This window comes from Triticum aestivum, chromosome 4A, assembly GCF_018294505.1.
Source record: "Triticum aestivum cultivar Chinese Spring chromosome 4A, IWGSC CS RefSeq v2.1, whole genome shotgun sequence".
Classification (NCBI taxonomy): Eukaryota; Viridiplantae; Streptophyta; class Magnoliopsida; order Poales; family Poaceae; genus Triticum; species Triticum aestivum.
The window spans coordinates 627,993,692-628,020,476 of NC_057803.1; the positions used below are offsets into that span (position 1 = coordinate 627,993,692).

The 26,785-nt window shown below is 46.3% G+C and overlaps 4 protein-coding genes and 1 non-coding gene across 6 annotated transcripts; 3 read left to right on the plus strand and 2 right to left on the minus strand.

Annotated features, from left to right (window-relative positions):
- The first annotated feature begins 412 nt into the window (after positions 1-412).
- Positions 413-484, plus strand: TRNAQ-UUG (transfer RNA glutamine (anticodon UUG)). Its single transcript has one exon. It is a non-coding gene; the product is annotated as a tRNA-Gln (tRNA).
- Positions 485-1,072: 588 nt separating this feature from the next.
- On the minus strand, positions 1,073-6,981 carry LOC123087742 (uncharacterized). Its single transcript, XM_044509841.1, has 10 exons — positions 6,484-6,981; positions 6,266-6,386; positions 5,634-5,719; positions 5,010-5,409; positions 4,808-4,908; positions 4,654-4,720; positions 4,035-4,262; positions 2,762-3,211; positions 2,388-2,460; positions 1,073-1,780 (listed from the first exon to the last, which is right to left on the minus strand). Exons 1-10 carry the CDS (start codon positions 6,873-6,875, stop codon positions 1,527-1,529), a joined length of 2,172 nt encoding a protein of 723 aa, XP_044365776.1. The 5' UTR covers positions 6,876-6,981; the 3' UTR covers positions 1,073-1,526.
- A 4,417-nt stretch (positions 6,982-11,398) lies between these two features.
- Positions 11,399-13,774, plus strand: LOC123087744 (mitochondrial metalloendopeptidase OMA1-like). Its single transcript, XM_044509843.1, has 2 exons — positions 11,399-12,115; positions 12,207-13,774. Exons 1-2 carry the CDS (start codon positions 11,447-11,449, stop codon positions 12,264-12,266), a joined length of 729 nt encoding a protein of 242 aa, XP_044365778.1. The 5' UTR covers positions 11,399-11,446; the 3' UTR covers positions 12,267-13,774.
- Positions 13,775-13,911: 137 nt separating this feature from the next.
- LOC123087745 (uncharacterized) lies at positions 13,912-17,943 on the plus strand. 2 transcript variants are annotated; one of them, XM_044509844.1, is made up of 8 exons: positions 13,912-14,206; positions 14,435-14,524; positions 16,095-16,154; positions 16,335-16,377; positions 16,466-16,559; positions 17,040-17,099; positions 17,216-17,307; positions 17,450-17,943. In XM_044509844.1, the coding sequence occupies exons 1-8, from the start codon at positions 14,076-14,078 to the stop codon at positions 17,519-17,521; spliced, it is 642 nt and encodes a 213-aa protein (XP_044365779.1). In that variant the 5' UTR covers positions 13,912-14,075; the 3' UTR covers positions 17,522-17,943. The 2 variants fall into 2 exon arrangements, with proteins under 2 accessions (XP_044365779.1, XP_044365780.1); XM_044509845.1 differs by having other exon boundaries at positions 13,914-14,206; positions 16,338-16,377.
- On the minus strand, positions 17,817-19,245 carry LOC123087743 (uncharacterized). Its single transcript, XM_044509842.1, has 2 exons — positions 18,026-19,245; positions 17,817-17,947 (listed from the first exon to the last, which is right to left on the minus strand). Exon 1 carries the CDS (start codon positions 19,037-19,039, stop codon positions 18,131-18,133), a length of 909 nt encoding a protein of 302 aa, XP_044365777.1. The 5' UTR covers positions 19,040-19,245; the 3' UTR covers positions 17,817-17,947; positions 18,026-18,130.
- Positions 19,246-26,785: the final 7,540 nt, after the last annotated feature.

The window sequence follows — 26,785 nt, forward strand, 5'->3', positions numbered from 1 at the left end:
CAGTGCCTTGGTGGTATGGCGCAACTGGGCTGGGTGCAATGGAGGTTGGACGGGCGTGGGTGCTCTCAGCGGGCAGACCTGTGCATCAACTTGAACAAGTGTGCAAGTTGGATGAATGAATTGGCCGGGACCCGTTTGTGGATCATCAAGTGGCACCACACCAGCCACAAGAGAATCCTGCATCATGCCATGTGTCGCCTTTTGTCATCACTGGCTGATGAGATGCACCCGGGACTCCACTCCATTAATGCTAGGTCTACGTTACGAGGACACAGGCATGTGACTGGGGTCTCCATTAATGGTAGGTTTGCCACGCAGCAGCCGGTATAGTGGAGGTCTTCAGATCCACTTCGATGCTTTGATTTCTTGGATTAACATTAAATAGGACGAGAGAGAAAAGGTGTCATCAATTGGTTTCGTAGTGTAGTGGTTAGCACTCCAGACTTTGAATCTGGCGACCTGGGTTCGAATCCCGGCGAGACCTCTTTTTTTCTCTTCCATCTATTTACTTATTATATACTTTTTTTTTGCACTGCGGCCTGCTGATTTGTTCGCTCATTTTTCTTTTCCTTATCGGCTCATTGTCCTTCTCTTGCACGGCCATCAATTACGCTGCCACGAAAAAGAAAGCATCCACTTGCTCTCACTTGGCGCTTGCAGCCGGCGTCCACTCCATGTCGCCTGAGAAAACACACACGCTCGCTCCCTCGCATCTTATCTTGCATCTACGCTCCAGCTCGTTATACTATTTTATTACTCCTTTGGTTCAGAATTACTTCTCTTGGATATAGATGTATCTAAAACTAAAATACATCTAGATGCATCCATTTCTACGACAAGTAATTCCAAACGGACGTAGTGCTCCCTTCGTCCCAAAATTCTTGTCTTAGATTTGTCTAGATACATGAATGTATCTAATATTAAAACGTGTCTTGATATATTCGTATTTAGACAAATCTAATACAAATTTTTTGAGAAGGAGGGTATTATTTAGTGAAAGAAACAGGAGCACACGGCACATCACTGTCTGGCTAATAACAAGTCGGTCAGGAGGAAGAAGACGGAAAGGAAAGATCTAGAGCACAGATATTCTTCCATGTTTTTTCAACGCACGTGTGCTTGAAAAGGTCAGTCGATCCAACAACCGGCCAGTGCAACGCAAGCACCGAAACAACGTCCTCTCCCGTCCCACCATGCGCGCGCGGCACTTCCCACTTCTAATGATTCCCTTTTACCAATTGGTCTGACAGCGACGAGGAAGCTGACAGTGTTCTAGAGACATCCCAAGTCACATGTCAAGAAATACAGACAGACAAACTCGCCGTACAGAAACCTCCAGTTCTAGAGCTTTCACAGGTTAGTGTTCAGAAAGTCGTTTTTTCGCGGCGGAGAACCCCTAAACCGGCGGGCGTTCCGGGCTGGAAAAACTCAGCCAGTGCATTACCTTTTTTCTGTACATACATACACAGTCGTTTACAGGCTGGATTAGTGAACTACGCCGGAGTGAGCCCCCTGCTGTTCAGTAATCAGTACTCGACCCAGTTGATGTCCAGGTCCTTGAGCTTGAGGAGCCACTTCTGCGCGTCCAGGGGCACGCTCGCCTTGTCTGCATTGCTGCTGCTCGGGTGGTGCTCCGCGGCGGCGGCGCTCGGAGATTCCGGCTGGCTCTCGCCGTCGGGGTCCGCTTGCTTCCGGGGCCGCCTTGGTTCAAGCGAGAGGAGCCGGGAGACCTCCTGTATGCCGCCCCATTTCTCCAGGGCGCGAGCAATGTCGTACCGCCCTGCCAACCACAACAAACGGAGTATGGAGACCGTTAGGAAGGAAGACCGGCCATGGTGGACCAACTGAGAATTAGAGACCACACAACTGGTGGCACTAGCATGATAGATAGAAACCCATGGCACGACCATGTTGCCGTTGCCCTCATCAATCTGGCATATACGAAACCGTGAATGCGACCAGTAATGTCAACTAGTGCGGTGCATCAATTTCATCCGGTTTGATCGTGGACCGATAAACGTCAACAATAACGGCTGTAGAGTAGAAAACTACTCCCTCCGTTCCGAATTACTTGTCGCAGGTATGGATGTATCTAGATGTATTTTAGTTCTAGATACATCCATTTCTGCGACGAGTAATTTGGAACGGAGGGAGTACAAAAATTTGGTGCTGAAGAGTGAGGGGTCCCAGATATCTTAAGCAACACTACTACACTAGCAAGGTAGTGCAGTGGCATGGCCCACAGCCACCTGACCATATAAAAGTAGGCCATAAAAACGATACATTGACTAATTACATACCCAAATGGGGTACCAACTGCAATCAACATTAGTAGGGAAAATGGTCAACCCCATTCTAAATTTGGTCCAAGTAGAAGTAGTCAGTACCTGCCCTCTCAAAAGACTTCCTACTTGGCATATAAGAAGGGTCCATCCCCCAGTTCTTCTGGAATCTCCCGATCTGCACACAATGGTCATTCTCGGTGTTAAAGATCATAAACTGAACATATCATAATAAATAAATAAATAAATTTCAAACGTAATACAAAATGTATGGTATGGCATACAACGATTGGAGTGTGCACTATCATTTCCCTTACTAGCAATGTCAAAGTTATTTAAGAAAATCTAATGGGGAAAGGTGTAGTCCAAGATATTATGATACAACTCTGAAGCTAAGAAAACCATGATATACTAGCAGCCTTGTATGGGACTGGACGTTTACAAAGCAGAGGGAGAGAAGAAAAAGTATTTTCTCTCACCTCTTCTTGCAAGTTCTCGAGATTATCCCAATAACCCCTTGGTTTCCGATTTTTATAAGAAAGGGAGAGATTCATTAAGGTGGCAATCTTCCTGAACCCACCCATCCGTGTTATGGCCTTCTCAATATCAACTCTTCCATGTGTCCGAAGATGTTTTCTCTTAGGCATGAAACCATTCTGACCATGTTTTGCAATAAAGCTACCAAGTTCAGATTTGAGGACCTCGATGTCCTTTTGCAGGCCAGGAACTTTTGATCTTTGCCTTGTGGAAGTTGAAGAGCAATGTACAGGTGCTTGCTCCGGCTGCCGTCCTTCTGTGTAATACATAGGAACAGTATCTCGATTGGTTGGCGCATCCGAGTGAATTATGGAATTACCTCTCTCAGCTTCTGCCTTTTCAACATAATCACGGATTGCACATAAATTTGACGGAAGATCTTCGTATATGACCTGAAAAGGATAAAACAAAATGTTTTGGTTTATTTCTCCCCAAAGATGAGAACAAAATGCTGTCATTTGCATGATGATGCCACACAAGAAACCTACAAATATTTGACAGCAAAACTGTCTTTATAAGTTCAATATCATGTTTGCATAGCGATGATACCTTGTAACAAGAATGCCTTCAAAACGAATTATTTGGATGCCTGAGATAGATGTTTGTGGCTAGCATAAAATTGGGAAAAATAATCCCTAGGAGACTCTTCAGAGATAACCTAATGCAGAATTATTGTTATCAAGGGAATGAAATACCAATTATTTCATTGGGAGAGACAAATGCCAATTTGTAAAGATAGCGGCGGATACAAGCTTATATTGTTTCAGATTCAGAGTATATAGATACATTCAGTTCATCATTTGTCAGGAACAAGCCTGTGACTGTAACTGATGGAAGAAATAAAATGAATGGGTAAAGGATAAAAGGTAAAGTCTGTCACATGAGCATGATGGTACATTGAACAAGATGATACATCCACACAAAGGTTGCTTTCTACTCCCTCCATCCCGTAATATAAGAGCGTTTTGACACTAGTGTAGTGTAAAAAACGCTCTTATATTATGGGACGGAGGGAGTAAAGAGTAACACCCCAGGGTTACGTCAGAGCTAGTGTAGTTCTTTCCGAAATAAATAATGTAGAAGGATGGGGGCACACACAACCATTTTCTATTCCAACTTTTCTACTCCACAACAATAAGCTCTTTTTTGGATTAAGTAGGAAGAAGTCGCATGCATAAAATGCACATATTGTTCCTAGAACAAGGTTGTGCATACCTCTTCAAGGATAGACTCTGAGAGAAAGGTATCTTTATGCATCTTAGTCTCGACCATATACTTCAGCAGTGTGTGCTGATCTCCGAGCTGTTCGAGGCGCCATTTTCCTTTAAATGAGTAGAAATCGCCCTCAACTTGCTCAAAGCTGATCTCACGTTCAAGTTTCTCACGAAGATCCATTACAACACGGGCATGAAGTACCATATAAAGTAGGCCTTTGCAGCCCTCCTGAAAAAAAAAACTGAGATGTTACAAAACTTGCACAGCTCACAAAACAATCAAATTGAACTAAATTCTTTTGAGAAGGATCTTTGGAGACAGGGGGCATTGATCTTTTTTTTTCACTGGTAGGACACAAGTGTGATCCCTTCTGTAAAGTATTCTGCGACAATATATGTGAAATAAAACATTGAACTCTTAAGCATCAGAAAGTTTCAGAAATCTCTTGGGTAAAAGCCAAAAAAAGAAACTACAAAAGATAAGCAAGCTAACAAGCAGAAAGTGAAATTGTGGACTGACAACTCTGTGAAAAATCCATGCAATGCTACAACCCCAAACTTAAATGCTATTTACAAACAAGCAACCAGGACCTCATGTAAAATATTAACAGAATTTGTACCTGTAATATTCGAACTTTGTTATTATCACGAAGAATAATCCGACTGATAGCCAGGTTTGGTATAATCCTACAAGATAGCTATATTAGATAATAGCTGCGTATTGGAAATAGACTATGTGAACTCCAAATACTGCATAAAGATAAAACTGCTTACTCAGGTAACTTCTCATATGCTGTTAGTGCATTCCATACTTCTCGAACTGGTGCTTTCACGGTGATACTAGCAACAACACACCTGTGAGCCCCTTCACGCTCCTTCACCCAAAGCATTCCACAAGAGAAGACAATTTTCTTAGTGTGCTTTCCGTGAAATTTAAGAATCCAAGGATTTGATAGGTATAAGCTTCGTCAGTTACCAAGAGGCCATCAAATCGTCGAAGATGGATCTCATCTACCACACAAGGCCTATCAAGCCTGCAGACACTTCCATATACACCCCATTTGCCATTAACCTCAGGAGGAGGTGAAGCAAGCACACCACCAAAACCGGAAGAGGCAGGTGCTTCTTTGAACTTACTAGAAGAGATGACATCATTCTCGACTGTTGCACTACGCAAGTTAAGTGGCTTGGACTCTGCACCGGTAAATTTTGTAGGTCCAAATTTATGGTTTTCTAAATACATTTTTTCAGATCTGAAAGCCAAGGCTGTAAGATTCACAGGAAGATCTGACGTTATAATCCTCTCAAGAAATATTGCTGGGAAATTAAATCGTGGTATCACATTAACTTCATACAGCAAAATCGCACTAGCGGACCTGTTACAAAACGAAACAGGGGTCATATAAGATTTATGAACGGAATTCTTTTTCTGATGTTCAAAAGCCTAAGGCGATGAAATATCTAAGGATCCCTGAATCAAAATATTTCTATATCAGGGCATCAAGTGGTAGAAGATAAGTCACTATGGTCTTAAAAAGCTAGATGCTCACTGAAGGCATATGTTACAAACAACGCATAAAAATGACCACCAGATGCCCACCTTGGACCAGCCCTGACGGACCATTTCCCTTCAAACTTCTTGAAGTCACCATCGACCATGGAGAAGTGGAGCTCTCGTCCATCAACCTGCGCAGCAATTGTTAGCAAACAATCGAGTAAATAAGGACACATAGCTCAACATAAGTAGAAAACTAGGGAGACCATTCATCCTCTTTAAATCTGCTACCCGCAACTTAACAAGGAGAAACAACACATGCAGAGACACCGACAGTAAAATGTACTCCCTCCGTTCCTAAATACTTGTCTTTCTAAGCATTTCAACAAGTGACTACATACGGAGCAAAATGAGTGAATCTACACTCTAAAATATGTCTACATACATCCGTATGTAGTAGTCATTGAAATGTCTAGAAAGACAAATATTTAGGAACGGAGGGAGTGTTCAGTAGTCGGGACCTAATCAACTGATCATGCACAGATGTTGCCAATGCATTCAGTTCGAGCGCACTGCAAACATTTCAGTGAAATCTCATTTTGCCCCACGATTTGCAATCTTTTGCCCCACGATTTGCGATCAATGAGAAAAATGTACTACTACTAGTAAGTAGTAACATCTGAACTGTGACAACAACTGCCAGTAGGAGATTATGGTGAAGAGAAGACAGCACGTACGGCATCGGGGACCTCCCGGAGATCCAGCACGACGCGTGCCTCGATGTGCCAGTAGAGCGCTTGCTGCAGCCCCCTCTGCTCCAGCCATATCCTGCCCTCGTGCGGGCACGGGATCCTCCCACTGCACGAAATTTCCGCCAAATCAGAACCCTTCAACGGTGCTCCCATGGTGAAGAAGGCGGGACCGAGACGGCGGTGGACGAGAAGGAAACGCGTACCTGTGCACGAGGTTGGGGACGAAGTCGGCGAGGCGCTCGTAGTCGGTGATGATGCGCCACACGGTGTCGACGTCGGCGGCCACCGCCACGGACGCGAACACCCGCCGCTCGCGCCACGACACCACGTCCACGTCGCACTGCACGCTCGGCCCCGCGCGCCTGGTGCCGCCCCTGCCGGCGCCGCCGCGGTACTGCTGCTGCTCCCGGTGGTGCTGCTGGTCGTCGGCGCCCCAGTGGTCGCCCGTGGCAGCAGCCCCGGCGGCGACAGCGCGGCCACCGGAAGAAGAGCGCTGCCGCGAGGCCGGTGTGGCACCTCGAGGGCTCGCGCCGGGGCTCGGAGTCCGCGGGAGGAATGCGGCGGCGGCTGGGGCCGGGGAGACTAGGGCCCGCATGGCTCCCGCGAGCGGCGACGGCGGTGTGGACTGTCCGAGAAGAGGAGTGGAGGTGGAGCGGCCGGGGAAGGAGGGGACGAGAGCTCACCCAGTTCGAGTGGATGCGGACTGGGGAGGTGGGCTCCAGCCACTGACGTGAGGGGCCCAGCGCGTCGGCTCGGACGACGGCGACGTTGAGATTGTTTCTGCCGCGGCCAGGGGCGACGCGTGGCGGGAAGGAGGGGTGGCGGCAGGCCCACCTGATGTGCCGTGGGCCCACCAGATGTGGGGCCGGCTAGTCAGCCTGCGACGCGTACGCGGTCAGCGCCCGCGCGTCCCATGGGGGAATATCCACCTGCCCAGCGCTGCAGCCCATTGATCTTAACCACTTCCCTTGATTCTAGACCAACTTAGATCACAGTTCACAGTCCTCGTTCTCGCCGCCGCCGCCGCCTCCTAGTGCCGCCGCCGCCTCACGCCTCCGATGCCGATCTCCCACTCCCGCTCCCAGCCTCTCCTCGCCCACCACCACAACGACAACGCCGGCGACCTCCTCTCCTGCGCGCAGGGCAGCAGCAGCGACGGCTCCTTCCCCAACAACAACAACAACAACAACAATGGCCTGCTGCGGACGCGCTCCCACGAGGACGTGCGCGTCGGCCGCGTGCAGTGCGCCGGCAGCGACGAAGCCGAGGTCTGCTTCGACAGGCGTCGCCGCGACGGTGATCTGGGATACGTGAGCTTCGAGGACATGGTCCTCTTCGAGGCGTTTCGGGACGGCAATGTCCGCTCGTCGGAGGCGGGGGCCGTGACGACGGCGTCGCGGATGTACACGCGCGTCGCCCATCATCGCTATCGTCGGCGGTCGCCGGGGCCGCTCGGGACACGCCGCGGCGGCGCCATGCATAGGTTCGTGAAGAAGTTCGTCTGCCCTTGCTTGGCCTTCGTCGCCAGAGCCTTCGGCTGCGTGCCAGGCGTGCCCGCGCATTGATCTGTAAAATAGAGATAGTGATGTTTATTTGATCATGCAATGAGTAGACTGTTCTTAGATCGACTAATAATTCTCTGAATTTAGTTAGCGACGCAGTTAGTTGTAGATTCTCGTGGGATCATTCAGGATTTTTCTCTCCGTGAAGATCCCAGCCAACTAGTTTGTTAGAGAGTCTCTTTTTCTTTTCTTTTCTTTTGTGGGTACGTCGCTACCTCTTTCATCAATCGTTAATTGAAGAAAAAAAATGCCTGCTGAATGTGGCAGGTTAATATCTCTTGCTGTGCTGCGCAAAAAAAGAATATTTCTCCTGCTGTAGCGCAGCGGCGTGTTTTTTGTCCACAAATGGAGTTTTTTTTAGCACCAAGACACCAAACAGATTGACGCCCAGTTGCTTGTTAACTTCACCTCGACGTCACACCAATCTGAAGAATTCTAAAATAGCGGTTCATGTAACCCAGTTTTTTGTCCACTTACAAAATTTGTTTTCCTCAAGCACTAGAATGTTAGTACTACATAGGCTACTTACTTTTTGTTCACCAACTTTCAAATATGATTCACATTGTTCAGTAAAAAGTCCATATATGTATGCACGATGCTAGTTCTAGTAGCATTTTTCACATTACTTATTAGTTTGTTCACTTACACAATAGTTTATGACAAAAAAAATGGTACTCTCTCCGGTCCAAAATAAGTGTCGCGGTTTTAAATTGGGATTAGTTCAAACTGCGACATTTATTGTAGATCGAAGGTAGTAATAAGTTATAATTTCACACATGAAAACACACTTTCTAACCATTTAACAAAAGTTTTCATAGAACAATTCATATTCATGGCATTATTGTTCAGTTCGACCAAGAGAGAAAGGAAGAAGTGGAACCAGTAGCCCATGCGTTATTGGGCCAACAATCACATAACACTGTCGAAAAGAGGGAGTGAAGGGCGATAATCCTACACCTACAAAGGTTTACGTTACGTAACTTTCCAAACTGACCCCCCCACCCCTCGCCCGGGGAATTTCGGTGGGGGTGGTCCCCTTCTTCCCCCCACTTTCAATCATAATCCTCCAAATCAGCAATCCGGTAAAACATCTACGTAAATTTTAGCACATCTAGCATTACTCGGTGACTACAATAAAGGAGAGATAGAGGTAGGCAAAAGAGGGATTTTCATCGTTTGTGGATCACTCGGATAAGCACAACAGCTCGGGTATATAAAGTATTCAATAGTTATAATAAATTAATACACAATTTGTATAAGAAGAAATTGATTCTTAATCGTAAAATGCTTGCCCAAGTAGCTGTGTCAAATCCAGAACTTCACAGATTTTCAATAAAACAAAGATCAACTAATTGACAAGTTCCCCTTGGGGATTCTTAGCTGGCAGCAAGGGGAGCATCCCAGCGGTGCTACATGTCATGTGTTGGTCGCTCTCGCGGGATCACATTTTTTTTTTCTGCACGCGTTTTAGGGTTTTATCTGATTTTTTCAAGGTTTTGGATTTGCTTGGTTTTTCCTATGTTTCCTTGAAAAAAATATTTATTAGTTTTTCTCGCAAGAAGCACACTATATGAAAAGCACATGCGTGCTTCACGATGAAGCACAACCATGCTTTTCGAAAACTGAAAAGCGCATCTGTGATTCCCCAAAAGTGAAAGCACGAGTGCTCTTCACAAAAAGTGAAAAACGCAATTGTGTTTCCCAGTTTTTTTTTGGTTTCAATTCTTTTGTTACATGTTTTTCCTGTTTCCAGTTTTTATGGTTTTTTGAGAGAGAAAAAGGTTTGTCTATAACTACTAGCATGAGATCTAGTTTTGAAGATCTCAATGTGGGAAACCCAATGATAAAAGCGGTTCGTGATTTGAATGCACGGTTCATGAGATGAAACATTTTGAAAAGAGTCATGCTATGCACACGACAAAATATGCATGATTCACACACGGCAATTGAATCCAGGCGGACAACATTTACCCGATGTGCACATTATGCACAAGTTAGGCACAAGTATCGTCCAAGAAGCAGTTTCGTTTTGAAAAAAATAAGCCTATGGAAAAGTGCAAAACTTCCGGGTTATGACAAGTGTCGCACATACAATCCACCACTTGTCACCACCTTTCGCCGTGAATGTACAACAATTAGCGAGCACCATAATGAACAACTTCGCTGAAACTACGCATCTCCTCTCGTGCGCGCAAGGCAGCAACAACGACGGCTCCTTCCCACCACCAACAATGGCCTACTGCGGACGCGCTCTCGCGAAGACATGCGTGTCGGCCGCATACAGTGCGCCGGCAGCGACGAAGCTGAGGTCGCCGCTCAGGCAATCTAGGCTACGTGAGCTTTGAGTATTCTTCGCCGCAGCTCTTCCGGGTGAGGACAGTGGGCGGGGAGCAGATGGGTGCCCGCACGCTGTTTGCTGCAATACCAAGAGCGGGGGAGATGGCGTACTATGCGGATAGGAAGATGCTTGGCATCATCCACGACGGAGGCGACGGAGGAGGAGGGGGCTATGAGGATGGGCAAGTGGAAGACTTCGATCCCACCTAGTTCGACAACTATCAACAGCACTAGCAGTCATACACCCAGACGACCACGCAGCAGTCCTACACCTACACCGGCGATGGAACACAACAACAGAGGAGGCGGACGCGGAGGCTGCCTACGCGGCCGCAACGACACCTCTTTGATCGGGGAGCAACTTGTTGGGATTGCTGGTACGACATGGCAGAAATGCACAGATTGCCGGACTAATATTCTTTTGGATTCGGGCTATAAAAACTAAGCACATTTGTCTCTTTTAGGTTGCGATCGGGGATCCGGCGCAGATGTGATTCGGCGCGTTGTTCGAGTTAGTGTTTGAATTTGAATTTGCTAACAGGCATATACAAACTAGTGTTGGATGGCCTCTCTCGCATCCGTGTCCGCGGACGGACACGCGAGAAAATTTGCGGCTTGCCGTTAGAGATGCCCTAAGGGATCATCTGGTCTTAGAAGGTGAGCTTTATTAGCTGTGGATGATCGATTGAACTATCTACCCGTGACCAATTGCTAGGTGCAGCTTGGTGAATTGAACTATTGGACACGGGTGAACCAACCTGTGGTTGGATGGTTAGAGGGACTGTGGTATCCCCAATCCATCATGGTTTAAATTCTGGTGCTCGCATTTATTTCTGAATTTATTTTTCCGGCGATGCGCATTTAGTGGGAGGAGACGTCCCGTCGACGTCGAGGTGCCTACGGTGACTTCGTAAATTTCAAGTTGATATGCTGGCTCAGTTTTTCGAAGATGCTTATAGGGGTAGGGTGTGCGTGTGTGCGTTTATAGGGGTGAGTGTATGCATGTGCATATGAGCGCTTATATATGTACTGATGTTAAAAAAAAGAACTATTGGACACGCTCTGAACCTTGTGTTTCTGAATGCCTGAATATTCGAGTACGTACGTACGTCCCGCGAACTCAACCAAATCTGGGACTCTCGCGAACCACAAAAGCGCGTCTCTGCCGGTGCAGTTTGGATCGGAAACCTTCACCGAACCGGCCATAAGTGACGTGAACAATTAACTCAAACACAATCCTGTGCGTGCGCTTCGTACCCACCAGATCATGAACGGCTTGCGCCGCCTCCTCCCCCGGCTCCTCCGCCGCGAGCCCACGGCGGCCGTCAGCGCATGGCAGCCTCGGTTGCCGCCCGGGTACCACGGCCACCACTTCACTAGACCTGCCGTCCGTCCACGACACTACTGCACTTCGCCGTCTAGCCCGACCACACAGACCCGCTTGGGCTCCCGTTGGTACCACGATCCACGGAAGGTCGCCGCGTCGGTGTCTGTCGTCTCTGCCGCCTTATGCTACCAGTTCCTCGAGGTGATTCCATGGACCAACCGCGCGCACTTCATCTTCCTGTCCCATCAGTCGGAGCGAGCGCACGGACTCGCCGAGTTCGCCGACTACAAGCAGGAGGTGGTCTCCAAAATCCTCGGCCCGCGCCACCCTCACAGCGTCCGCGCCCGTCGCATCGCCGAGAGGATCATCCACGCCGGCATCGACGACGCTGTCATCCTCCGCGTCGCCAGCAACCGGCACAAGGGGAAGGCATGGCTACCTCCGCCTCAGACGAGGCATCTCCATGGGCTCGACTGGGAGGTGATCGTGGTGGATCACAAGGGCAACACCGGCGCCTACTGCACGCGCGGCGGTAAAATCGTACTGTACACGGGATTGCTCGACCACTTCAAGACCGATGGTGAGATTGCATTTGCTATCGCCCATGAGGTAGGTCCGTTGGACTAATGAACTCATCTCATGTTATTATCGAATTATATTTTCAGGTGGACTCCAATTAACATTCAAATATTTTTCTTAGGTTGCGCACATCATCGCAAGGCATGAATCTAGATTTGACATAGTTCAGTTTCCATTTTGAGTTCTTTACAGTGTTCCCAAAGTTAATATGGGCCATCCATGTATGCTAATCCAACGGTTAAATTCATCTGATACTGCAACACAATTCTACGGGAGTACCATCACCTAAGAGGGTACCTCCGTTCCAAGGGTAAAGTTGTAACTTTGGTGGAACAATTGTGTAGTGGGGAACTACATTGAATTACGAGAGGAAATTTACCAGTTTTTTTATTTGATTTGTGATTATGGTCATGGGGGAATTGTGTCCAATTGATGATTCCTTCCACTAAACGCTAGACCACCATTCGTTTGTTAAACACAGTCCTTTTCGCATTTGATCTTGTGGCCGACACAAATTTTTTTGACAATCTTATGAGAGATCCTCCTGCAGCTTCTCCACGTCCCATGTTCTTGTGGCCGACACAAACAATTTTGACACCAGAACATGAGCGGTAGGTGATTCCATGCACATTGGTCTCAGCATATGATCCCGTGGTAAGTTTTCTTGCATAATCCTGGTATTCCTTGGCGTAGTACATCGCACCCTTCCAAAATTCCTCTCTAAACCTGTCAAGATGAGCTTCCAAGGACATTTAGATCGTGCCTTCAAAAGTATGATACTTAATGAAGTAGGTTCCTTTAAGAGCCTCCATGCTTGTTTAGATACACAACTTAAAAATTACCAATATCACGAAAAACCAATCCCCCATATATTTTGGCATGCACTTGGAATCGCATGAGACCCATGTTATTTTCCTTTCTCTTGCTTCCTCATCAGAAACTCTGTATGAGTGACGTAATGGGCTGACATAATCCTCTTGGTAGCTTGAAGCCGGACATTGAAAATGTTGGCACAACCTGGGCAACTGCCTTGTTTAAAATCTCTTCCCAACCATATACAACAAGAGTTTTTCTATCCACCCTTGAACTCTTTTCTAGGCATTATCTTTCAGATATGCAAACACTCCATTCTTTTGCCAACCAACATCAGCCGGTAATCCCAAATATTAGTCATTAAGAGATTCTTTCTCTACTTCTAGAATCTGCTTAACTGCATGTAAGTTATTTTCAGAGCAGCCCTTACCAAAGTAAATAAAGGACTTGGATAGGTTCCCTCGCTGCCCAGAAGCATCACAATACTTTTGCACTGAATCTCTGGCCCAGGCAGCCCTTCGATAGATGCTTTCAAAAATAACAGAGTATCATTTGAAAAAAAAGGTGTTTAACGGTAAGTGCCAAGGGAGCCCCTTGTATACCCACCGGTGTCACTTCCTCACGCTTTAACATATAACACAATCCTTCAGCTACCAGCAAAAAATAGGTAAGGAGATATGAGGCCCGAGTCGGCCTACACTCCTTTGAGACGCCACCATTCAAGATGGCCAAGGTAACCAAGGTCACCCTATTCAAGATGAGCTGCACAAACCTTGGGGGCGAATCCAATTTTCTTCAAGATAGCTTCCAGATAACTCCATTCTACTCTGCCATAGGTTTTCATCGTATCTAACTTAACTGCACAATTAGAATTAGACTTTCTATTCTATGCTTAATAAAGTGCAGACATTTATATGCGCATATTTATCCGGAATAAGCAGAGTATGTCTTTTTTTTTGAGAAAAAAATAATTAGAGTATGTATTAGACTTGCTATCATTTGTAATTTTGGGCTGAGATCCAGCAACAAGCAGAGCCCAAGCCTCTCCCACCACCGCAAAACCCCCTTCTCCCCTTCACACGCACCCACACACACACCGCACACGCCGCGGCAAAGCGAGAGAGAAGGGGCAAGGCGAAGCGGCGGTCTCGTCCACCTCCACCACCACCGGCGAGCGATGTCGGCCGCGGGGAAGGCGAAGGCAAGCGGCGGCAAGCGGGGCGGGGCCAAGGACCCCGACGAGGCGCCCCGGTCCGACAAGAGGCGGCGCGACATGGACGATTCCGACCCCGAGCTCGAGCTCGACAGGTGCCTCCCCTCCCCCCTCCCCCTCCTCCCACCGCTATTCGCGCCTCCGCTCTGCGCTCCGCGCGTCCCGCTCGCGGCGTTGCTCGGATCGAAGGGGCCGACGGCGAGGGCGAGGGTTTCCTGGCCGCTCCCCCTCTCGCGGGCGGTTCGTGTCGGATTCTGCGTGCGCTTAACTGATTTGGCCATGTGATTTGTTGGTGTTTGCTCCGATGGGATCCGCCGAGGCAGCGACTTCAAGCAGATCGTGACGATGCTGCGCCACATCAAGGACAAGGCTCACAAGGACGGCCAGAAGAAGACCGAGCAGGCCATCTCCAGGTGATCCCCGCTCCCATCCACCTCCCCACGTTTCTCCACGGTCGATCTCGCAATGCTAGCGTGCGGTAGGATTCAGTGGCCACGAGTGTGTTATTTGTGTTTCCAACCTGCTGCGTGCCCTATCTGAACCTGATGTGCGCTGTCTCTGAACCTGATATATAAGTGCACTGTATCTTTTTTTTTTTTGAGGATACTGTATCTGAATTTAGGCTTCAGGAGTCTGTAAATGGATGAGAACTAGGAGTTTCCAGTGTCATGTTGTTTGTGAATGATCGGGTGCCCTTTTGGTGATTGGAGTAGTAGGTACCAATGCGATGACAGGGCTTAGAAGTGTTGCGTGCACCAGTTGGTTCAACACGATTTACCCGCCTTGTTCAGAGTGAACCATAGCTAGTTTTTTTATCGAATATATGCATCGCATCCACCTCCCAATTTTGACCTTGGCTCATTCTCATAATAGCCTGCAAAGACTTGGGGGTTATGTTAGTGCTTCTGTTTACTGCATTGCATTGCATTTAGATATTGCAAATCTATGTTTGCATCACCAAAGTAGCAGGAGCATACCCTTGTTGTCAGGTGTTTGTGAATGCTTAGGTCTCGTATGTAATCTTGCGCCATAGATCATAAACTCGTAAGAGACATTTTAGGTACTTTGTAATGTTGTGGCAGTTGATCATAAACTCGTTTACCAGTGCTTCTAGTGTGCTGTATGCCTGTACCTGAATTTAGATATTGGAAATCTATGTTTGCATCACCAAAGTACCAGGACAGCATACCATTATTGTCAGGTTGTTTCTGACTGCTTAGGTCTTGTATGTAATTTTGCGCCAGTAGATCATAAACTTGTACTCCCTCCGTAAACTAATATAAGAGTGTTTAGATCACTACCTTAGTGATCTAAATGCTCTTATATTAGTTTACAGAGGGAGTAAGAGACATTTTAGGCACTTTGTAATGTTGTGCAGTTGATCATGAACTCATGGGAGATTTGTTCCCTTCAATGGTAGGATTGTGGAGTTATGAGTGTTATCAGTGCTTCTATAGCCTGCTGTATGCCTGTACCTGAAATTATGTTCCAGAAATCTGTAGTTTGATGAGAAGTAGGATTTACGAGTGTCATTTCTTTGTGGAACAAATACTTCTGTTGATCGAATCTATGCATCCACCTTCCCTTTTTTCTTCTGACTCACTCTCACAATAGTCTGCAAGGACTTCGGAGTCATGTTACTGTTTCCACCTGCTGTGTTGCATTTAGACATTGGAAATCTGTGTTCGCATCACCAAATTAGCAGGGCAGCATACCATGGTTTCCAGATTGGTCATGACTGCTTAGGTCTTATCTGTAGTGTTGTGCCAGTAGATCATAAACTTACAAGGAAGCATATCATACATGATCATTCCGGTATGAAGGATGGATTCATATGATGAATTGATGACATCTCAGTGTGCATATTCAGTGGCTTGATATTTTGAGCCTTTCCTGTCTGACAAAAGTCCCAATTTATGTATATTGCACACTTTTTAGCTGCTGGTAGAATTTACTTTACTAACAGATTCTTTTCACTTTCAGCGTTGCAACAGAGATTCAATCTATGGTACAGGACACCAAGACAAAGTTTGAGAAGGAAAGGTGAACAACCGAACTGTTTCACTTGCTTTTAACTTTCTGTGTGTAGAAATACAAATTTCCTGCTATCCTTTTTACTCATTGCTCCAACATGAACATATATAAGCTAATTCTTGATAATAAAAACTATGAATGCTATTAATATGTACTCTGATTGCTGACAAATGCTACTGATTGCATTAGCAGGCAGAATGTTCTTAAAGCTCTAACGAAGGCTTCCAAAGAGGTTTGAACTTCTATTGATCCAATGACATTCATCAGGTTATATAATATTGCCACAGTTTGGTTACCAGCTTTAATGTTATGCAATGCAGTGTGAAGGTTCATTGAAGACCGAGTACACAAAGTTTCAAGCCACTCATGACAAGTTCTCCAAAGACAAGGCTGCACACGTACAGAATTTCAAAGGTGTGCTGAATGTGCATCCTCTACCACATTTTCTGAAGTCTATGTCATATTACACTATACATGTTACGAAAAATACATACTCTACACGTGGCAGGAGTATATGTTGAACATAGTCTGCTCTTGTCCTAGCTTTTGACCCTAGAAAAACTGTAGCTGCATCCTTTTTGAATTATAACCATATTTGCATATAAATGAGTTTATTATCTTGCCCTGACACATGTAGGAGAATTATATTGCCAAACAGTATCCAAAGAAAACCATGTCCTTGTTAACCTTTAAAGCTGGGTGAACTGTGCACAGTTTTACGAAAAATTGTGCTACTGGCAATTAAATACACATAATTATTTAGTATTTGTTTGCGAGGATGAGCCAGTATTTTCAGGTTATACTTGTGCATACTGAGATCTGAATTTGTAGTTTCCTGCCACATAGTGAATCATCTCTGTTGTCGACTACTTATCGACATCTTGTATGCTGCAGATCTTTTCTCAAAGTTTGAAGTTGAAAAGGAGAAACTGATAGTTCAGTATGAACTGCAAAGTAAGTAGATGCTTACACTACTTATGTAGGAAAGATCTTTGCTGTCACTTGTCTTTTAAACAGGTCTTGTATGTGCAAGATTCTTTGCTCTTACTCAAATACTACCTGTTTAACAGGGAAGAAGGAAAAGACCACTCTTGCTGATCTTGAGAAAACAGTTTCGGAGAAGATAACAGATGCAGAAGAATCTCTGAAGAAGTTGAAGCAGGTTTGTTCAGCACCCTGCATCATTACTGGAACCGCCTTTCTGGTCATGTAACCATATATTGCTTTAACAGAGTTCGATGCGTATCAGTACCCAGTAGGATGGAATTCTCTTTGACAAGTAACCCTGTGTTTGTGTCTCGCAGGGTGACAAATCCATCATCAAGCTTCGCAAGTCCTTTGCCTCGTTCCTGAGCCCCGACGACGAGGAGGACTGATACGGCTCTTGCCAGATGGTCCGTCTTTCAGATCGACGTGGAGGATAGTATATGGTTTTGAAGAACAGAGATGATGCACAGGGGAAAGAGAGAGTAGGTTCTGTAGCGTTTCGGTAGCTTTACCCGCACGGCTCATACGGTTTCGGTGCTCTGATGTCCGTCTTTCAGATCGACGTGGATAGTGGTATATGGTTCTGAAGAACAGAGATGATGCACGTAGGTTCCATAGGATTTTGAATAGCTTCTTCACCCACACGGCTCATGCGGTTTCGGTGTTCCGATGCACGATCAAACCTAACTTTTCCTGCTCTTTGATTTATAACCTAGCACCTGGGTTGCTTTCTTGCACGCACGGCAGCCATTGCTAAGCTCCTGGCCGACCTCTGCTTATGTTTTCCAACATGTAAATTCTTTAGCAGTCTTCCCCTGGACCAACAACATTCAGTAAGAAACATATAGTACTACATATATACACATATATCAAGCAAATACAGAAAGGTTTACATCTACTGCAAGGTTTTAAAGCTACTCCACATTGCATCCTTCTCTGGAGGTTGTAACTCGAAGTGGTAATCTGAATCTGAACTCTGAAGACGTTGTGGTTCCACTTCACGTGCACGTCGCCTCCTCGGGGCCTTTCACCTTGACCATGACGCGCTTCAGGCAGTTCCGGCACCGGAGGTTCCACGTGCCGGCCGACACCATGGACGTGAACTGCGTCTCGCACTGCGGGCACCGGGCCGGGCACTGGAACGTCGGCGGCTTCGTGGGTGGCGGCGGCGGCGGCGGATTCTCGCTGGGCACCTGGTGGTACGAGCCCGACGACGTCCACACGTACGTCCTCTTCTGCTCCTGCTCGTGCAACACGGTCTGGCACCGGACGCACTTGGCCTCCCCGGCGGCCAGGTCGCCGGCGGGGACCTCCCTGGCCACCCTGCAGCGCTCGCACCGGACGCGGACGAACCTCCTCGCGCGCGACGCCGACTCGGCGGCAGGTGGCGGCGGCGGCGCCTCGGGCGCGGGCGGCTTGGACGGCTTCGGCGGCGTGGACTGCTGCTTCGCCGCGTGGTGCGATCGGTACCACTCCTGCGCGGAGGCCGCGGTGGTGGCGGGGCCGCTGTTGTAGTAGGGGACGTGGCCGGCGCCGGAGCCGGAGGAGAGGGCGTCGCAGGCCTGGCCGAGCAGCTTGAAGGCGCCCTCGGCAGCGGCGGAGCGGTTCTTGTCGGGGTGGACGAGGAGGGACAGGCGCCGGAACTGCCTCTTCACGGCGGAGGCGGACGCGGAGCGGCCCACGCCGAGCACGTCGTGCCAGTAGCCCGCGCGGTGCTGGGTCCCGGCCGCGGCGGCGTGGACGTCGTAGGCGGCGAGCGCGTGCGCGGCGCCGGGGAGCGACGGGGAGAGCCGCCGGGCCTTGGCGGCCAGCCGCCGCGCCCCCGCCACGTTGCCGGCGAGGAAGTGCTCCTCCGCGCGCCGCAGCGCCCTCTCGGCCTCCTCCCTGTTGGCCGCCTCCGCCGCCATCCGCGCTCGTCGTTCGTCTGTGTCTGCGGAGTCGGTCGCAATGGCGGTTGGTGCCGGTGTATATGATGCCGCGCGCGCGCGCGCGTGCGAGAGAAGATCGGACGATGTACGGCGTGTGCTATGTAGCGGCCGAGTGGCCGACTCCAGGTCCAGATCGGAGAGGCTGCGCGTATTTCTTTCTGGTTGGGACGAGATGGGCCAAAGAGAGAAGGCTGGACTTGTGCCTCTTGTTACTTCCAGCCTGGCCCAATGTTCAGGCGGATCGTGCCACCTGTGCCTCCTCTATAGAGATAGAGCCAAACCCTATTCGGCTCCTTCTGCGCCCCTTACTTCGCTTTCCACAAACGGGCACCCCCCCCCCACACACACACACACACGCACGCTGGGCCGGCCCATTTATCCCCTTTTCCTGTTTTAAAGGGCAAAAAACTCTGCGCGGGTGAGATTCCAACCACAATCTCCTCGTTCGAAGTTATTCCCTTCGTTTCGAATTACTTGTCGCAGGTATGGATGTATCTAGATGCATTTTAGTTCTAGATACATCTATGTCTGCGACGAGTGGACAAATATCTCAAGTATTTTTGAGGCCTGGATTGGTAATGCTGCCTCAATGGGTGGTAGACTCACCTTGCTAGACTCTGTGGCCAGCCAGATCTCCCTGTACCATATGTCCATGTGGCTCATGAACAAAACGTTCATTGAAAGGCTAGATAAGCATAGACGTAAATTCTTCTGGCAAGGTTGCAACATGAAAAAAGCAGTAGCATCTAGTTAAATGGAATAGGATATGCAGATCCAAAGACAAAGGTGGTCTTGGGGTCATCTCTATATATGGCTGCTAAAATGATCAATATTAAATCCGGGGACTTGGCTAGAGTTTGGAAAGACTCTATCAAGGGTTCACTCCCATTTCGGGAGCAGTTCCCCATTCTTTTTGATGTGTGCAATGACCAGGACTGCACAGTTGACAAGTTCAAGTTTTTGAATGCTCAAACCTCCTTCAGACGTAGACTCAACCCTGAGATGCCGAGGCAGTGGGGTGAAATGAGTAGAGTCATATCTGAGATTCAACTATGCGAGGGGGGTGATCAGGTGTTCTGGGGCTTTAATGGCAGCGACAAATACACCACTAAATCCATGTATAAATGGCTGGAAAACCCTTTAAGCGGTTGCCATTATAAATGGATTTGGAAAGCAAAAGTTCCTCTGAAAATCAAAATCTTTATGTGGCAGTTGGCCCAGGATGCTGTGCTAACGAGGCAAGTGATGAAGAAAAAGAAGTGGCCAGGAAATCCTTGTTGTTCGTTCTGCAATGAAGTAGAAACTTCACAGCATTTGTTCTTCAAGGGTCCTGTAGCTAGGGTGGTTTTGGCGCTGTGTGGGGATGGTTCTGGGAACGGATAGATGTCCCAGCAACCAATGACAATATTATGCTTGGTGCTACTCTTTTCTCTCTACTGGAGCAAAGTTCTATACTGTTGATCTTGCTGCGGCTTGTTGGTCCATTTGGCCGGCTCGAAAGCGGGCAACTTTTGAAAAGAAGCAAATCAAAACCCCGTTTGAGATTGTATTTGCTATGTGCTCGTTTCTCTTATATTAGACAGGGTTACAACAAGAAGAGGATGACAAGGAGCTTCGCGCGGGGGCTGAGGTACCCAGGTCAAACACGATGCAGATGATGAAGATGTGCGCAGCAAGCAGGCGTCCGATCGCGGGGGAATAACTTTCAAGCTTCTTCATCCGAGTGAAGCTGATGGCGTTTTGGGTCTTCATATGTCTGTTCGTGGTCTTGTTTTGGGTCTAGACTGTTCCTAGAGTTTGTGTCAACTGTTCCTGTAGGCAGATTTTATACTGGCGTTGTTAGGTTTTCGCCCCATGGCACTCGTCTCAACGTCGGGCGTGGTGCAGTGGGTTTCCTAGCAATGCCCGAACTCGCTTTACCTATTTCCCTCTCTCTGAATTGTTTCCCGGAACTGATGTATTTCCGTTCATATGCAATGGAAAGGGGTTAAAGCCCGGTTCAAAAAAAAAATTTCCGCGACGAGTAATTTGGAACGGAGGGAGTAGCTTGGATAACCAACAGGACAACCAACGTCATGCGATTCTTTACTTCCCTTTCCTTCTTTTGTTCCATGCTCTCCTTTCTTTTACCTTATATTTTTTTCTTGCTCCTCTTTTTAAAAGATACGTGAACTTTTTCACAAATTCGTTGAACTTTATTCAAAACCAGTGAACTTCTTAAAATCCGTGAACTTTTTTACAAAACTGGTGAACTTTTTTCTGTATTCGTGAACTTTTTCTGAAAATCCGTGAACGTTTTTTCAAAATTGATGAACTTTTTTCAAATTCGTGAACTTTTTTTGTCAAAATCAATGAAGTTTTTCCAAACCAGTGAATTTTTTCCAGAATCCGATGAACTTTCATCAAATTCGTGAACTTTTTTGTCAAAACTGACAAACTTTTTTCTATACGTGAACTTTTCTTCAAAACTCCCTTGAATGTTTTTCAAATTCATGAACTTTTTCGACTTTGTGAACTTTTTTCTGGGAAACTCGTGAATTCATTTTTCAGAATCGATCAACATTTTCAATATTCATGAATTCTATTTCATATTTACATTTTCTTTTTTCGAAAAATCCTAACTGGAACTGAAACAGCGGTAAAATAGCGCCAGTTTCAGTTATAGGACATCATATTGATTGTGGTGCAGTGGTTAATGTTCTACGCCTGTAGATGTTAGCCATCCTGTTTTGTTTTTTAACATGTTGCTGGATGCGACCGATCCTGGGCCGGCCCACTATGGCTCGCCTTCGAGCGCCCTCTAGCCTAAGCGGCGCTGAGGCTGCCGAAGTGGGCCTCTCGATAGATAGATTCGATGAACCACTCAAAAAACATCTCCTAACATTTAACGCTTACAATATCGTTGATCCCCGATATACTCGAAAATGATATACTTATGGATGACTCTTACAGAATTAATCTTACGGACTTACGTGTCAACTCATAATTCACTCCTTCCCCCTGAATTTTGGGGTGAGGTCCTCCTTCTTCCCAAATAGATAAGTACACCTTTGTCTATAGCTTCCAATCCGTAAAAAAAGTTTGTAGCTGTAGCAATGCTGCGACATACCTATCGTCGGTGCTGTTCATACCACCTTACATATGTACTTCCTCCGTCCGATGTCAACTATTGACAAACGGAGGGATATTTCACAAATAAACAAATAAAATAAACACATAATATCATAATAACACAAAAAATGGAAAAAGAAGAAAAAAATGAGGGAAGAACCCGGCATGGGCCAGTTCAGTCCGGGTTCTTCACCATACTGGTTTTGGAAAGGTTCTAGAAGCTTTCCCGGACCGTCTTTTTCTTTTTTCATTGTTTTATCCCTCTTAGTTTTTTATTTTTATTTTTCATCTTCTTATTTTCTTATCTTTATCCTTTTTCCCTTTTTCATCTTGTGAACAAGTTTTCAAATTGGTGAACATTTTTCTGAATTCATGAACATATTTTTGAAGTCATGAATAATTTTCAAATTCACGAACATTGTTTTAAATGGTAAATTTTTTTGAATTATAAAACATTTTTTATGGAACCGTAAATTTTTTTCAGATTGGCAAACATTTTTCAAAATAGTGAACATATCTTTATCCTTTGCAATTTGTTTTGAAATTGTTACCATTTTTTCTGAGTCGGTGAACATATTTGAATCGATGAACATTTTTTTAATAGGTAGACATGTTTTGAACTGTTTTTTAAAATTAATGTGCATTTTTTGAACATTAAAAAATAAATATAATGTTTTTTGAATTCGATTTTTTTTCTCAAATCCACTAAATGGTTGTCAAAATCGTGAACATTTTTTAATCCACGAACATTTTATGATTACTTTTTTTCTCAAAATCCTCTTTTTAAAGTTTGGAATTTTTGGAAATCACGAATTATTTTAAAGAAGAAAAACTAAAATAATCGAAAAAAAAGGAAAACTAATCGAAATTAATACACAGGAGGGCGTTCCGGCCGGCTCGTGGTCCGGCCCAACAGGGGCGCGCTGTGGGGAATGGACGTGCGCGCTGGCTCGTTGCCAGCGCGTCACGCGTTAGGAGATCCCTTCTCGCCCGTTGCGAGACTTCTTCACTCGGTCTCACCTTCTGGGCGCTGAGTTACTGAGCCAGCCTATTAAAATAGCTGCCGCGCAAGTTTTTTTGCTGTGATTTTATTTATCGTTTTGACTGAAAAATACTGTTTGCATTGGTTTTCTTCATGGTTTCTATGATTTTTTCTGGTTTTCTTTGTCCTCATTATTTTTTCCTTCGTTTTTCTTTGTTTATTTTCCTGTTTTGTTTTTTATCAGCACGTGCCTAATTGTTTTGTACACATTGTGCATTTTTAGTATACCCGTGGAACAAATTTTATACATGTTTAATACACATTGCAAAAGAATCGTATATGTCCAAAAAACATTTATACAAGTTCACACATTTTACAAATACATGATTAGCGTTTTATTAAAATAATCATTTATGTGTCAACATTTTCCAAATATACGTTGAAACATTTCTTTTGATTGATAGTAAACTATGCAAAAAAAATTACATTGTGGAAACAATTTCCTAAATGTCGCCAACATATTTTGAAACATGGGAACACTTTTTGATGTACCATAAAATTTTTATGAATCGTATGGAATATTTATTGAACTTGTATAACCTTTTTCAGAAATGTCTCATACTTTTCTTTTGGAATGTGTGAACATTTTTTTAATCGACATATTTTTGTGAATGGCACAAAGATTTTCTAAAAGTTTATGAATCCACATACATTTTTTTTGAATGAAACAAAAAGTGCAGGCTACGCTCGGCGCGACTATGTCTCGCCTGTAGTGAGCCCTACAATGGCTCGCCTGCAGGGCAACACATATCATTTTAGATATGTGTCATATCATTTCCTATGACTTTTCTATCCTGTGAACCAAAGGAGGCCTAAGTCTTTGCACGAGTCGATTTCGCAGATTATATTGTTTTAATTTCTCCTAACCCGCCCAATTCAACGACAGCCGAACCCTTGTTGTTGCCATCCATGGCCGGTGGCATTGCCACACCTCGCCGCCCCAGCCCTTCCCTCTAAAGCCCATAATCTCCTGTGAAATGATGGCCATGTATCCCACCCGAAACTGTCAAACATGTTTCCTCTTCATCGCGGCGACCATGCAGCCATTCGCGTCACGCGATAGTAAAAGCGTGTGGCTATGTCTCAGTTGACTGAGATTTAACCAAGTCTCAATCAAATGACATTACATGCAAAAGAGAAAAAAGAAAAATTGAAAAGAATTTTTTACACGGATCTCAATGTACTTTCTGGCGGATATAACATTGACTGAGACTCAACGAAGTCTTAGTTGACTGAGACTTAGCAAAACTGATAGTAAAAGCAACGGATTGTTTGTAAGAGAAGGTTGTCTTGTTAAGATACGAGCATGGGGCATGCCACACAATAATAAAAACTAGGCAGCTTCTTCTTCTTCGAATTCAAAATCTTTTTTTTTTCATGTCAAAAAGATTCAAAATCGTTTTTCTTGTGATTAGAATCAACTAGGGCCTGCTGCTTATATAATGCAGGGTGCTAAAATTCTACTCTATAATAAGACTCCTAAACGAACATTCTTTGGAACAACTAATGAAGGGTGTGTCTAGGGCACATCTAGATGTGCTTTAATTATTGCACACCTAAGTGAGTGAGTTAAGCATAGAGAGAAATAGAAAAAAGAAAATAAAATATCTACACGAATCTTAACATAAGATCAATAACATAGTACTTAGATGTGCAATACTTATAGCACATCTAGATGTGCTTTAGCAAAACTGACTAATGAATCTCGCAAAAAAAAAACAACAACTAATAAAGCAAAAAAGAAGAAAATTAAGAAAGTCTTCAATGTTCACGTGTCTTCTCCCCAGGAGCCAGCGGAGTCACGGTGTCTCTCCGTTCAGCGCGCGAAGGCTTCCAGGACGGTGAAATCTAGCAGTGTCTTCCTATCCCACGGCGGCCTCAGCCGCATATTGCACCGTGGGCACGCCGTGCCCACCAGCTCCTCGACGGGGCCTATCTGCCGCCCGAATTCGCGCTTGCAGTGCCAGCAGTAGATCCACTTGTACCCGCGCGGCCCGTCTCCTTTGGCGCCGGCAGGCGGCCTGTTTCTGCCCATGTCGGCATTGGTGTCGCTGGCGGCAGACCTGCGCGGCCTGTTTCTGTTGGTGTCGGCGTTGGTGTCGCCGCTGGCAAACCTCTGCGGCCTGTGTTGGGCGCCGGCAGGCGGACTGTTTCTGTTTGTGTCGGCATTGGTGTCGCCCGCGGTAGACCTGCGCGGCCTGTGTTGGGCGCCGGCAGGCGGACTGTTTCTGTTTGTGCCAGCATTAGTGTCGCCGGCGGTAGACTGGCGCGGCCTGTGTTCGGCGCCGGAAGGAGGCCTGTTTCTGTTTGTGTCGGCATTGGTGTCGCCGGCGGCAGAGCTGCGCGGCCTGGACGACTGCGGCGAGGCAGCGGATGCGTCCTTCCGGTCGCCGGCAAACATCAGCGCAGTGTCGCATGCCTGGCGGAGGATCTTGAAGGCGCCCTCGGCGGCGGCAGAGCGGTTCTTGTCAGGGTGGACGAGGAGGGACAGCCGCAGGAATTGCCTCCTGATCGCGTCGCGCATGGGGGTGGCTTGCTTCTCCAAGGCGAGCACGGCGTGCCAGTTGGGGCGGCCGGGGCGGCCAGCGGCCGCGGCGGCGTGGATGGAGTAGGCAGCGAGCGCGTTCGCGACGCCTGGGAGCGCCGGGAAGAGCTGCTGGGCCCTCTGGGCGTGGCGGCACGCCCCCGTGAAGTTGCCGGCGTGGTAGAGCAACTCCGCGCGCTGGTAAGCCTCCTCGGCGGCTGCCTCTTTGTCTCGGGTGGCCTTCGCCGCCGCCTCCTCGCCGTTGGTTGTCATCGTCGTCGCCGCCGCCGCCATGTGTCCTGAAGTGTTCTCTCGTTGAGGAGGAGTCGCATGCGTGCGTTCGTGTGGTGCCGGCGTGCGGCTACGTAAATACTCGTATGTGTTTGTCGTGCCCGCCTGTGACACGATTGCACGCGACGCGTACGCAAGCGGGAGATGCCACGCATGATGCATGCAAGAAAAGACCAAATCGATGGATAGGTGCACTTACCCAAAATTCGGCTATGTACCATCTAAGATAGCAATTTGACTAATCAAACATGTGTCATAAGTGAATATAGTGTTACTATTCATCACCCACGGTGCAGAATAAGTTATTCTTCACCCGAGGTAATCTTACGATCATTTCATATTTAAATTACATTTGGTATTCAAATAGTTATATTTCTATTGATTCACTACGTAAAATTTGACATAAGAAAATTAAAATATAGGTCATAAGACAAGAAAATTTGCAGTTTATGTGTATTTTAGACTATGTTTTTACGTTTGTAATTTTACATAACATAAAATATTATTTACGGCGATTATATATTTTCTTACGGTCTCTTTTTGCACCGTAATTTTACGTTCCATAAGTTTTGTCTTATTTCCGACGTAAAAAGAGACCGTAATAAAATATATAATCGCCATTAAAAATATTTTATGTTATGTAAAATTACAAACGTAAAAACATAGTCTAAAATACACATAAACTACAATTTTTCTTGTCTTATGACCTATATTTTTTATTTTCTTATATCAAATTTTACGTAGTGAATCAATAGAA